This window comes from Glycine max, chromosome 2 (assembly GCF_000004515.6).
Source record: "Glycine max cultivar Williams 82 chromosome 2, Glycine_max_v4.0, whole genome shotgun sequence".
Taxonomy (NCBI): Eukaryota; Viridiplantae; Streptophyta; class Magnoliopsida; order Fabales; family Fabaceae; genus Glycine; species Glycine max.
The window spans coordinates 11516904-11531550 of record NC_016089.4 but is presented as its reverse complement, the minus strand read 5'-3'; the positions used below and the strand labels follow the sequence as shown (position 1 = coordinate 11531550).

The following is a 14647-nucleotide window of genomic DNA, read 5'->3' as shown; positions in this document are numbered from 1 at the left end:
CTTACATGTGTATTAAATATACATTAAAAATTTTAGTGTTATATATAACGACATTAGTTATTTTATAACATAATTCGTCTATTAGTTCAGTTGATTAATAACCTGACAGTCACAAATTCAAATCTTATATGAACCATTAATTTTAAATTAATTCAAAAATACCCTTAAAAAATAAAAAAAAGTCATATGAACCGATTCGGATTGACAATCCATAATTAGTCCATACGGATTACAGCCAGGGGTAATTTTGAGAAAACGGAAAAGCATTGGATGCATGAGCAGTTTGTTTGGTGTGCAAAACAATGCCCCACTATCACTCATGCGCGTGCAACATAGAAGTCATCTCAAAGCCTTTAACAATGAGAGCTATACAAGTAAGCCTAACAAGTCCAAGATACAAACAACTCTAATTTCATCTCGAGTTTTCCAAATCTATTTTGTATTAGTTTACATTCTTGAGTTTGAAATACGGCAAGTTTTCGCTTATTTTTATCATATCTGAAAGGTTTGAGTGATTTTGATTTGACCATTTTGTTTAAAGGAAAGATCTAATGTTTGCATTTCTGGATTCACTATCCGTTCTTGTCGGTTTAAGTTTATTGGAGAAGAACGAAGAATAAAGAGCAAATGGGGAAAGAAGAAAAAAAATAGGAAAAAAAAAACAAAAATGAACGGTCTCCTTTTTTTTTTAATAGTTAATCTACGACCCACAACATTCTAACTACATTCTCACAAACTTACGCACGGTGGGAAAGGAAAATCGCACTGTAGACTTCGTCATAGAAGAAACCCTTTAGTGTCTATCAATAAGGTTTCCAGGTTTTCTATACTTCTTAAAGTTTTAGGCTTCTTTTTTAACAACAAATCCACTAGTGACTACAACGTGTGCGCAAATGCAGCAATAGTCGAAAGTCATGCATATTCTATTTACATACAAATATGTGGCAGCTTACAAAACTCTAAATCTTCTAGGGTTTACTTAACAAAACTAGGAAAAATAGTTAAAGCAACCAGCAAAACATTGGGTACTAGTTACACAACCATGCCATTGACCTGTATGAATATATAAACCAATGACACGAGAAAAGAAAATGGGTTTTGTGATCTTTGCAGCCATTAAAGGTAGGGGATTTAAAATAGTCACAATAAGATACCTACCTACAACCGAAGAATGGTTCGAAGGGTGTCAGATAGATTTTGAATAGTCCGCTGCTCCTGGGTCGCTTGCAGCTCCTGCAGCGGCATATCTTCGTAACACCTAATAACAAGCAAAGCAATTAGGTTAATCACATCAGCATAGGAGGAGCTAAAAGGAATCATTAGATCCTTAAAATTGTGCTCTTAATTGATACACCCACAGCTAAAATCTTGTACAATTCTCCAATTTATGCATTTGCACAAATAAATAAATATAACTGTTTCACATAGAAGTGGTAAATTCGTTGATGCTCTAAAGTTGAAAAAAGCAACATACATTTTATGGTAAGCTAAAGCCTGCGCCAAATTCATTAGAGTAGAACTTGATGTCAATCTTTGGTAAATGCTTGGAGGAAGAGGCATCTGCTGCATGTCAATTAGCAAACCAACATAAATGACCATAACAAGCGCACACACAAGTGTACAGCATGTGTACACACGTACACACACAAACATACACACAACACACAAAGATAACCTCATTTAGTCCTCTCCGGCCCTTTTTGGACTGTCCGTCACCACTAAAAAGCTCTTGCAATGCTTCCACTGTTCCAGTTCCACCAGTATCCTGTTGTATGCCACCAAGTACATTGTCTGACAGGAGAGCAATTGGTGATATATCTGTTGCCCTTAAGAACGGGATGGGCACTGTATTACCAGCAGCATAAATGGACCAAAGCTGCATTAGCACAGAAATTGAAGTAAAGAAGGTAAGTCTTACACTGCAATCTCAGGAGACATTCATGATGGCCAAAATTATACAGTAGATGGAACCATTAATTCAAGAAAAGAAAAGGGCTAGATATTTGCCAAAAAAGGATGCAAGAAGATATATTTCTTAAAAATCTTAGCAGTGTATCTAACAACTAAAAACAATTTTGTTCAAACGGAGTTATCTAATACAGAATATTGTGTTTGACATCAGATATATAAACCAAATCACAAAATACCTTATCTTGTAAAGCAAATGCTTTACGGCTGACTGTTTCATTCTTGAATATGCTATTGCTTATATCACCACCAATTCCAGCTTGTGCTCGATGAGTACCTCTAGTTTTGAGGCTCTGCTCAGTTGAATTACTAACATAAGGTAAAGACGATTGAACAGTATTGGTAGTAGCACTATATCCTCTAAAAGAGGCAGTGTTCATAATACCAACTTTCTGACTCTCAATCCTAAAAGATTTTCCATAAAGAAAGCAAACTACATTAGAACACAGGAAATGAAAAGGAAAAGAGGAGAGGCTCTAATAAGCAAATGAACATTTTACAAGTTTGCAAAGCTAAGACTGTTTGAACTTTGAATTAAGAGTGAGAGAATGAAAGAAAAATGCTTTCTTAAAAAATATAGGCAATGAAGGTAAACAGATAGGTAACTACCCAGAGTCAGCCAATCTGTCTCCTGAGCCACTGGTCAGAGCAGATACAGAAGCTGCAGAATCTGCATCTTGTGTGGTCTTATGTAATTCATCTCCATGGATTATAACAGTGCCAAAGTTGCCTGCCAATAATTCACATAAATCAATATATTTCATCCTCTAAAAAAACACTTAAAACAAAGGCCTCCTTTCTCAAGTTTAAGAACTTTATTAGAAAAGAAAAAAATTAGAAGTCTAAACCTTTGTATGGATTAAAACAAAGGCCTCCTTTCTCAAGTTATGACTTGTGAGAGATTCTCACAGATACACATACATTCTCGCTTATGTCACATTAGGCAATAATCAAAACTGAAAAAAAGTCAATCCACAGATAAGATGCAAGAAACACAAACCTTCACTCGTGTCTACATCTTCCACTTTATGTAGCTTCCTTGTAGTGCCATGTGAAGAGAGATCAGCAGCCCCCTCAACACCGATGTTATGAGGTCTGGATGGAACAGTACCTCCATATTCATCATTTAGTTTTGAATCTAACTGTGGAGAAAAAAGGAAAATAAAAGCATGTTAGTTATTTTAGGAAACATTCCATGAAGGCCATAGGTATGTACATATAACACATGCATGTTAGTTTTGAATGTACTTTTATCTCCAATAGGAAACCCACAAATTATGGGATTTGACTCTAGTTTCTTTACTTTTCTGTTAAGGTCATAAGTATGTACATACAACCCATGCATGCTGCATGTATTATCAAAACTAAGAATAATATTCCATATTCTTCAATCTTTGAGACTAACACGGGCTGCTTCAGATCAGAGTAAGAACTTGTATTACACATGGAAATTAAAATTACTTTCTTCTTTATTAAGTTTTACAATCTACTAGGTAGATGATAAGAACAAGTCCAGTAGATGTGCATGGGAGACGGGGAGGGGGACAAGTTTTAGTCATATACCTCCTGATCTTCTGATGCAGCTGGAAGAGCTTGTGCCTGCAAAGCCATTGAAGCCCTGATTTGCCTCGCCTTTTCTAGTTTTGGCAACATTGCAGCAGATCCACTTTTCCACTTTTCAAAGAATTTGTGCTACGCAGCCATAGAAAATAACTTCTATTTGATGTAAAATACAACATTTAAAGAATCAAAGATGCCATTGCAAACTAGATACGGGCAAACCAAATTATTTTGAAAACAAATGAAGGCATATGAGTTTGGAGTTTGTCTAGTCACCCATTATATGCAGCAGCCAAAGTAAAGCTCATGCCAGCTTGATTAGCCCTTGCTCAGGATTAATTTACTAATTCTAGATAACCAGTCTATGCTTTACAATCCATTATTATTTTGTTTAACTTGTTATTATATGCAGTGGGCAATGTTGAATATTGAAACACCTTATATAACCATTTACATTTTGTTTGTTATCAATTTTAAGTCATAACAATAATAGTTTTAAACATTGATTTAATAGGTGAAACTAAAAAATATATCATAGTGAGGGGGGGAGGAGGGGAACTGGAGGAAAAAAGAATTAGTTCAGAAACATATCAGTAATTTCGATCTTAATTAGTGTGTCTTAGTCAATCAGATAAGGATTTCCATATGCATAACAAATTTACATAACAAAAATCACATTAACTTTAAAAACTCAAGGTCTAATATGATGCCAAACTCTAATTGCAGTAAGTTTGAGCATAACTAAATAGTTAAATATAAGTATATGATAAGGATAAATTAAAATCAGTATTTGATTGACAGTTGACAAGAGGGTGACCTGGTGCAACTGTGACCTGGAGGTCACAAGCTCAAATCCAGAAATTAGGCTCTCTGCTTATAGGGCTAAGGCTACATACATCTAGGTGGGAGCCTCGTGAACTTTTTTTAACAAACTGAAATAATAGTGGATAAAGTTTTCTCAATATTTTTTGTAACTTAGCTTTTATCATTGCTTCTGATAATTCAATTATTAAAATCTAATATTTAACGATATATTAAACGAAACAGGCCGGTTTACTTATGAGAAATATTCATAGCAATACCACTTTATCCCAAAGAAGGGTTAATACTTTAAATAATAAAAATGAGTAAAATACACTTCACTCCCTTGAGAGATGCTTAAATTACAATGTCTTCTCTGTTTATTTTAAAGCTACACTATACTCTCTAGAGATCAACGTGCTGTACTAAAATCTATATTAAATTTTAGATATAAGCAAGTTTGTTAGTGGCAGTAGCAAGGTTGTCAAATTGGGATTCATATGGTGAATAAGCAAGTATATTTTTAAAATCATAGAGTGTAAGATTCATGATCAATAATTAAAAAGCCAAAAATATCTGTATAGGTATTTTAAAGTCAAATAGATCACTCTATAGCTAATAAAGTGAAATATTTTCAAAATAATGAAGAAAAAAAATAAATCACTCAAATTCAGCTCTATAGCCCCTAAAAGTATTTTCAAAAAAGCAGATATAAATTAATTACTATTTCAAAATTTATAATACTTAAATATCTATCAACTTTTTAAACATTACTATAATCTAATTCTTTTTTTTCATTACATCCCAGCCACAGCCACAGCCACAGCCACAGCCACACAAAGAAAAAAACACTCTGGCCCGAGCCCAAGAGAGATACAGCAGTCCCTACAAAAAAGACACTAGAACCAGGGCATGGTCTCTGCACTAGATCTGTCATAATCAATTTTATGTTTTGGCCCAAAGGATCATCAATGTATTAATCAGGCTAACCCAATCAAAAGTGTATATTAAGCACGGTCTCTGCACTAGATCTGTCATATTATTGTGCCTCTCTTGTTCTTCTTTCCTTCTACCATTTAACATACAAGGATAGCTCTGCATAAACTTATGACTCTTCATAGTCACTAAATTTCATAAGAAATAATAATATTAAGCATACCTTCAACATCTCAGAAGCAGTAGGGCGGAGACGTGGTTCTTTTGTTAGGCACTTGGCAACAAAATCATGGAAATATAGAGACCTAAAAAAGAAAATCAAATTTAAATCATTGTCATGCACAAAGATATCATCACTAAATAGATACACCACTAAGATATGGCCTCGGCACGAGGAAAATGGTAATAGGATGTTAGAGTCACTACTGATAACTAGCAAATCTAATCTGGATAGTTTATGTTGCATTCATCCCATTAGACGAAAGCACCAACCTAGTATTATTTTTTTCTGGGTTAAGAAAAGAAATTTCATTAAGATGAAGAGAAGAAATTACAATGAATTTTGAGTACAAGGAGTTCCTCCTCCTTAACTTAAAAGCGCCAACCTCGTATTCTTAGACTTGAACACAAGACAATGACAAAATGTATTACCATTTGAATGAATGTGTTATATTCACAGACTGGGAAGTGAGAAGGAGCAAAAGAATGTACAGGATCTTGTTTATACAGGTCAATAGATGAGTTTCTTGCCTATACATGACTTGTAGCATAGATATACAAGTAATAAGAGATAGCACCTTAGTAAAAACAAGTCAAGCTAGACAAAAGTTATGCTTTCACATTTACATGTGGTTTCTATTCAACATCATCTTAATATGTCTTCTTTCAAAAGATCATAATAAAGTATCAAATGGCAGAGATTGTTAGTTGAAGAATAGCAGCAACCAGTTACACACTACTGACTTTATAGAAGACAAAACAAGCATAACATGTAATATAATGTAGCACATGGAAAAAGATCATTAGGATTATCTAAACCAAATTTTCATTCTAGATCATCAACAGGTAACTCTTCAAGCTCATTTATTTACAAATTAGCTGTAAAAGTACAGCTTGGATAACTATAGAAACAAACCATTTTTCTTTATCCTCAAGCATTGGAGCTGGTTCGATTGATATCATGAATAAAACCTACAATCAAAAAAGAAAAAAAAATACATCATTATACTGAACCCCCTCAAAAAAAATGAAATAAATGAATAAGCATTTCCATAGCAATACCCAGAAAACAATAAAAATAATTAAGTGTTTATTATACAAAAAAAAAGAGTAAAGAATCAAAAACTCATTGCATCCCTTCTAAAAAGTGTTACCTGGTACATTTATTTTACAACGATCAATTACTAGACTCATTTGGGGTGGTTGCGAGATTTTGGTCTTTTTGTATTTAAATGCAAACTTCAAAACAAGACATGTTTGGCTAACATGGAGTTAAAATGATTTTTAACACAATTTCAAAACACTTTTATTTATATGAATTTTTAAAACAAAAAAATAAAGGAATTGTGATTATGGTTTTTTTATAAAAGGCATCTACTGCTCCTCCAACCACCTCTCTCAACTATGATGGCCTCTCCCTGCTAGCCACCAAAGCCTCTATTGAACCCAACCCCACCAGCATCCTCAAAGCCTGGTTGCTGGTTGACACCACCACCTCCCTCTAGGCAAAGACTCCAAAAACTGGAATCACTGAAATGACCTCATCTGTTGGCCACTCCAGCTACGCAAGAAAATATGTGTAGATAATTTTCAGATTTTGTTTTGTTGCTGCACCCACGACATCAACTTAGTCACTAACAATGATACACATGTCAGATTATTATTAACAATTATGAATTGAAAAACATTTCCAAATACTTTCCCGTTTTAAAATTTACACTTTTTTTTATCAATTTCTATACTTTTAGACTTTTTATTATGTCTTCCATAAAGCCAATTGGATCCAAATATGTGATATATATCATTTATCATCACTTTTTTTTAATTGTTTGAGTATTTATGTGTGACACAAATTATTTGGAAGCCATCCCACTTCCTGTTGTCCCACTATAGCATTTTTAGAGTTGGCTGCTACACGCTGCTATTTGAGATTGATAACTACTGAGCCTTGGTCAGAATTCTAAAACAACTAGAATCTGGATCCTCTTTCATGACTAATTAATATTCCTCAAAATAACTCTCACAATACCATTATCCAAAATTACGGTCCAGTCCCTCTAAAATCACATACTCAATTACTCTTCTATTTTTCTCAGTTAATCTTCTGTTTCTCCTTCCTAATTCACCTATTCAAAAATCAAAATTTATACCAATTGACGGTGAAAAACATGAAACAGAAGACGAAATGACAAATCATCCAAACATTTTATGAACATCAACATAAATTACCAGTTAAATAATGCTTATTGAAAGGGGACAGGGGCAGAAGAGATCACATGTTATCACTAAAACAACAGTCAATACCAAATAAGTACTAAGTTACTAACCCTCATTGGATGTACTGATGATCTTGGAGGAACACCCTGAAAATTATCGTAACAGACTTTAAGCATCTTTAAGCATACTGTGCCAAAAAAGAAGATACTGTACCAAAAAAGCATCTCTAAGCATGAAAATGAGTTATTTTTTTAATGCAACATCTGGATAAAAAAAAAGTTCTAACACAAGGCTTCTAATCAATTGCATTAGCTGATACAATAACAATCCACGAATATCAACCATGTAAATAGGAAGTTTCTTCTAACACCTATAAACTTCATGGAAAAAGGGCAAAAAGGAGAGGGGGTAAAAGATTACCCCGATGATTATGGTTTACCTAGAAGGATGCTTGAGCTTAAACTAATATAATTTGTTCCCCACACCACCTTAGAATCACCTCAGAAGTGTTAATCAAATTGAAAATACCTTGCAGAAGGTGGGAATGGGAGCATAAAAGGGAAAGAAAAATGAAAAGGTAACCCACATTGGATAAACTAACAATTTACTTGGAAGAAGTAGAATTAAAAACACAAGCAATGGATATACCTCAGCCATTTCAATAGCAGACACACCAAGAGCCCAAACATCTACCTGAAAATCATATTTAAATAAACATATCAAATACGTGTACATGAATAATTATATATATATATATATATATATATATATATATATATATATATATATATATATATATATATATAATACATCATAGTTAGCCCTAAGCATTTTTCTAGACTCTGAGTAACGATGCATTGAAAATAGAAACAGTACTGAATCAAAATATTACTGATTCATTTCCATGTTTGCAGAGATACTACTAACCTAGCTTAAAAAATAACAATAACTAGCCTAGTTTTCTCTTATTTAATCAAGTTCTTTTATACATGTACCAGATAAATCACAAAGTCAGTTGTTTTAGAAAAGTTTCAATGCGATAGTTGTTGATCTTTGTTCTCCATTAACTTTTAATTTATGTTCACCTTGAGGGAATGGACAATTCACATGCTTATACTGTCACCATCTTTGAAATCTTTCACTTCATAAAGCAGCATCAACTAGGCTTTAACAAGATTTTTTCATTACTTTATGACTTCTTATTCTTTCAGAGGGATTTTTTGTAGAAAAATTCACTAGACTGCAGACACTGCAATTTCTTAAACAAGGCTTCAAAGACTAATATTTTCAACCAGTGATGAACTTTAATCATGCTTGGTTCCCTCCAGCCAAAACTATTTGCATCCCTGTTTCTGATGATCTGAACCTCTAACATATGAAAAACTGCATAATATTGTAGTTTCCATTTCATTACAAATCCTTCATCCACTTCACTAATAAATAATTGTTTTAATGACTATGAAGCATAAAAATATAAAATCAAGACTTTCACATTTTGAAGGTGTTCCATGAGGTAGCATGGAAGAAGTATCTAGAAACTCACCAGTGTCATTAAAAATTCTTTGTCCAAATTTAAATAGAACTTGCTATATACATATACAAATGCTGTTGTCTGGCAATATAGCCCAACAACTTCTACTCCTAACCTTAGAACTATATACAGAAGAAAAATGAAAGGCAAATGGAAATAAAGCATGGAGGAGATGCAATAGAAGATTCACAAAAGGCAAGCAACAAAGTAAACAAGGTTCACAATTTCTGAAAAGCACAATACCTTTCCATCATAGCGACTTTCCTGAATAACTTCTGGAGCCATCCAATGAGGGGTTCCAATGAACTATAAGCACATTAAACTGTAACATCAAAAATCTTGCCATGATAAAAAGAATGAATAACATGTCCAGATAAGAAGCAGAATACCTTAATGCAAGTCAAATTCTTTTGAATGAGTGCATGTCATTTTCAAGAATTCTTAAGGGCATGTATAAGGTTAAAAAAACACATCATTTCAAGTCAAATTCTTAAGGGAAAATACTTTGAATATAATTATAATTTTATAAGCACATATCACTTTCAATAAGTAAACATAATGGGACTGAAAACCACTGTGTAGTCATAACATCAGAATTATGTGCTCCAAAAAACTAACAAAATGATAGCACATATCATTTATTTTTACTTGAAATATGCATATACTTGTATTCAAAGCCAATCCCACTGGCAGGATATTCATGCAATGCACATAAGACAATCATGAACCATCTCCACTCAGTTTAAGATGCAATTTGATAGAAAGAACATACTTAATAAGCAAATACATACATATATAAATAATTAAATATGCAAGGATAATGTTTGTTAGCTAGAAGAAAGTCAGATATTAATGTTTAATATTTGTCTATAAACAGTCTATTCAAACAAAAAACATAAAAATATGCAGTCATTCCATAGGCTGAGCATTTAATGGCACACAACTTTTGCTCTAATTTAATATTGTTCGAAAGCAGAAATACTATGATGTAAGTCAAAATATTTTATTCTTGATCCCTTGCTATTTAATAAAAAATTAATAATCTTACATCTAAACCATAACTCTGGCATCTAAGCATTTAAAACCATGTTCCTACTTCCTACTTCTCACTTCATATATCCTCTGACTGAATAACGTTCAAATAGTTGAAACTGATTTCATTATGAAATGCTTGAGAGGAAAAACTATCAGCCCAGTTTATTTATATATATAACATGCAAAACAAGAATCCATAAATCATAGGGATTGAAATCCTATCCATGGAAAAAAAAATCAAGTAATCAAGTAATAATAATAAAAAAGAATACAAATCCCAATAAATACAAATAAGAAGTTTAAGCATCAAATACCGTATTGCGCTTTGACATAGTCCTTGTAAGCTGTGCAGCAACACCAAAATCCCCTGTTCATTATTAACCAAGAATCTTAGCAAGTATGTCGTTACAAGTCCAAGAATATTAATGCCTTAGATATGAAATCTAAATTCTAATAAATGAAGAAAGGAAGAAAGTGTAGGGTGAAGACTGTGCTTTTGACAGCTAACAGAAATGCAACATACATTAAGAAGAGTAATGTCATTGGTTAATTTTCACACAGTTCGTTACTAATTTTTTTAAAATACAATTTTTAGTACATATGTTTAGCTCCAGGAGAAATATACAATACTTTGCAAGTACGAATTGGTAAAAAAATACATTGTGAAAAAAAGAAGAAAAAAACATTGAGAGAAATCCTAAAACATACTAGCATTGACCATGTAATAAAGAATTTTGCATTACATTCTGCAGTTTTAAATGACATCAGCATTGAACTTAGAGATGTCTGTAACTCCCAACTTTATCAAGGAAGTGACATTAAAATATGAAATCTGAATGCTATCAATCATGTTAAGTGAATAATGGAAATAACTTAGTGGAAGAATGTGTTAATTGTTAAATAAAATGTCAGATTCTCCCGATATTGATTGGGGAAGGGGGAATATGGGCATGCACCAATTAGAATTTAGAAGATATATTTACAATTGTGCTTAGCTCAAAAGATAAGGATAGTTCTAACTATAGACACTGTGAAGAATAGAAGAACATTCAATTCAAAATTTCAACTGTGCGAAGAATATTAGGCTTATCTTTAACTATGATCATAAAGGGACTCAACTACTTGATCACTTAGTTACAGAAATCATTTAGAATGGAAATTATCTGCCGTGCAATTCAGAATAGTTTCTCTAGATGGTAGCTTATACAACAATTTAGATTAGTTGTGCAATTAGCCCATTTCAATCATATAAGCTAAACATCATAGTTACTTGCTAAATAAGAATTCAAGGAAAAATTATTACACAGATGAGTGAATTTAACTTTTACTTGAGAGGAGGGTAAGTACAAAAGAATCAACTCATTCAATGTATATACTATTATGGTTTTCATGTGCAAGGAAACAATATGCCAATCATCAAAGTAACTACTCGTACAACTACTGTACTCACCTAGCTTGACATCTCCTTGTTCAGTTAATAAGATATTCCCACCTTTAATGTCTCTATGGACTTTAAAAATTGAGTGCAAATAATCAAGACCCTACACATAATTTAGGAAACTATTAGGAAAAGCCTAAACAAAAATAACATACAGACACAGCAGAAAACTTGGTTCAAACAATTCTACTGAAATATTTTTCTCTCCGCATTCTATCATGAGCAATGAATAAGACTTAAGCTGAGAACCTTGGTAGAAGTCAAAAACTAGAAGTCAAACAACCAGTGCCAACAAAGTCAATAAACTATACCTTCAGTGCCTCTCTACAGATATATGCTATTTGACCCTCATCAAGTGGCTCGTCAGTCACGCTCATCAAATCAGCAACACTACCACCACCGCAATACTCCATCACTATCTGCCAAAAACTTAATCAGAATTCAGAAACATACTTTAACATGCAAAATCAAACTCATTATTGTTAGGATTAAGAAAGTTTGTACAAAAGAAGGTGGGGAAAGACAACAGTTAAGAATTAGCATTTAAAAAGAGAGGTCCACACTCCACATGACAGAAACAAGAACAAACAAAAGCCAAACAAGAAAAAAGCTTGTCAGTCTCTCTTCACATTTGTGAAAGACATCCCTCTAAACAAATAATTAGCTAATCACCACCATAACCATAAGGAAGCCCAGACAAACAAAAGCACATCATTACTCGCAACACAAGTCACAAGAAAACTATAAAATCTAGAAAGAGTTTCACAAAAAGCAGTGTCACATGAACAACGAGTTGAGGTTAGAAAATGCCTTCTTACCCAAAGATACTCTTCTCCCTGATAGCTTGCAAGATAACGGACAACATTTGGATGATTACATTGTTGTAACATTTCAATCTCACCACGGATTTCCTCATACCCCTCCTCCTAATAAGCACAATAACCATCAAAGTTCGTTCACAAATCACAACAGTTCAATCTCAATCTAAATAATCAAAATACAACAACACAAGTATCTGATTCTGAACAAAAACACCAACATAAAGTCATAAAACTCACCCCTTCAGATAACGATATTACTTTGATAGCAACCATCTCCGAGGTTCTCAAGTCCCTTGCTTTGTAAACAGCTCCATAAGACCCCTTCCCTGCCAATCATTTATCATCCACAAAGACTAACTTCAAAAACACCATAATTACAACAATTTACATTGCACAATCAATCAGAAAAGAAAAACATGAATGGAAATAAAAATTAATGTGCTCGAATTGTTATACCAAGTTCATTGAGCAATTCGTATTTGGTCGTAGGGTCCTCTCTGGTAACACTATCAGGGATCGAACTCGTCGAAACCTTCGTCGTTATCGATTGATGCCTTCCTTCATCGTTCTGCGAAGATCCACTTCCCTTCCTCTGCTTTCCGAATCCGAACTCTCCCATCCCTTGCATGCTCGCCACCGCTCTCTCCATCGTCGAACCGACACCGACACCGACACCGACGCTGCCGCCGCCACTGGTCCGTCGAACCACGGTTCCGCTCACCGACTCTCTCTCGCCGGACTTCACCGTTGATCGCACTACGAACGTCGAGAATCCTCCTCCGTCGTCGTCGTCGTCATCGCCGTCGTCATCGCCGCCACCGAATCTGTTCAGAGGACTCCGAGCCTTCCACGCTGGCGAAGCCACGCCGGAAGAAGGCCGGTCGCGCTGCCGGCTCCGGTCGGACTTCACGATCATTGTGCCGAAGTCGCCGGCGTCATCGTCTTCGTCGTCGTAGTCCAGCGGCGCTCCGCCGCCGAAGTCCTTGGGGAGGCGCTTGAGGAGCGGAGGAAGAGAGGAGTCTTCGTCGTCCTCGTCGTCGTGGCCGTTGTCTTTGAACACCATTGTCGCGTACGGATCGTCCTGTGGCTGCGCGCCGCCGCCGGATTTCCGGCGCCGGAAGGTTCCTCCTCCGTCATCGTCTTCGTCGTCGTGGACCACGAAGGTAGAGTATATGTCCGGTTTGGTTCGGGTTTTTCCGGTTCCCGGTGAGAAAGAGCTCCGATCCATTTTTTCCACTCCGAGAGGGTGAAAAGGGAATCAATCCTTTCACTCGTGACTTGCAGAAGGCATACGATGCTTACTGGGCTTTTATTGGGCTGCAATCCGTGAGTCCTATGCGGAATTCCTCAACTCTCTAAAAGCCCACTAGTAAAATATATTTGTACTGATTTAATGAAAGATTATCGCTTTCTTTTATTTGGTTTTTGTATTGCCTTCAATGATGATCCATAGATACTAGACTGTCAAAATGATCAAAATAGACATTCCTTTTTGTTGATACACGCTATTTTTTTGGTCACCCAACTGAAAACGCAAAAACAGTGAGAAAATTAAAATGAAAGTCAAAGCTAAGAACGAGACATACTAGCACATCACGTTCTTTCTGCTTCCCAACTTTCCAGGAAAACAAAAAATTCATATTACAGTAACAAAAAAATTGATCAATTTTATATAATTTAACTTCATTTTAACATATAATTTGTTTTTTAAAATATAAACAATATTATATATTTTTTAAATATATAGTATTTAATAAATAATATTTCATTTTTAGGGTGCATAAGTCCCATGTTATTTTATTGCTAACTTTTCTTTCATTTATACTTTTTTTTTTCAGTAAAGGAAAACCCTTAATGCATAGTTTGTTTGTTTTACTATAAATATTTTCTTTTCCTATACATTTTAGTGGTAGGCAATTTTTTAAAATTTGATCATTATCTTTTTATTCCTTCAAAAAATAATTTGTTTTATTAGTCCTACAAATTTTTTACGAGTTATTTTTACTTTCTCATATTCTTTATGTTAATGGAATCACAATTTATTTGAAGTGATTTTTCATCATTAAAAATAATTTTATATAAATTCTTTGTGTTGATGGTATCACGATTTATCTGATAGTG

General features: G+C 34.1%; 1 protein-coding gene across 4 annotated transcripts; it reads right to left on the bottom strand.

Annotated features, from left to right (window-relative positions):
- Positions 1–902: 902 nt before the first annotated feature.
- On the bottom strand, positions 903–13938 carry LOC100804995 (serine/threonine-protein kinase dst1). 4 transcript variants are annotated; one of them, XM_006574888.4, is made up of 19 exons: positions 12983–13938; positions 12764–12852; positions 12524–12631; positions 12017–12124; positions 11718–11808; positions 10582–10634; positions 9476–9538; positions 8350–8394; positions 7812–7847; positions 6401–6456; positions 5489–5570; positions 3532–3660; positions 2969–3110; positions 2578–2698; positions 2148–2373; positions 1676–1876; positions 1475–1563; positions 1159–1258; positions 903–1053 (listed from the first exon to the last, which is right to left on the bottom strand). In XM_006574888.4, the coding sequence occupies exons 1-18, from the start codon at positions 13752–13754 to the stop codon at positions 1159–1161; spliced, it is 2511 nt and encodes an 836-aa protein (XP_006574951.1). In that variant the 5' UTR covers positions 13755–13938; the 3' UTR covers positions 903–1053. The 4 variants fall into 4 exon arrangements, with proteins under 4 accessions (XP_006574951.1, XP_006574953.1, XP_006574950.1 ...); XM_006574890.4 differs by having other exon boundaries at positions 1475–1560; XM_006574887.4 differs by having other exon boundaries at positions 903–1258.
- Positions 13939–14647: the final 709 nt, after the last annotated feature.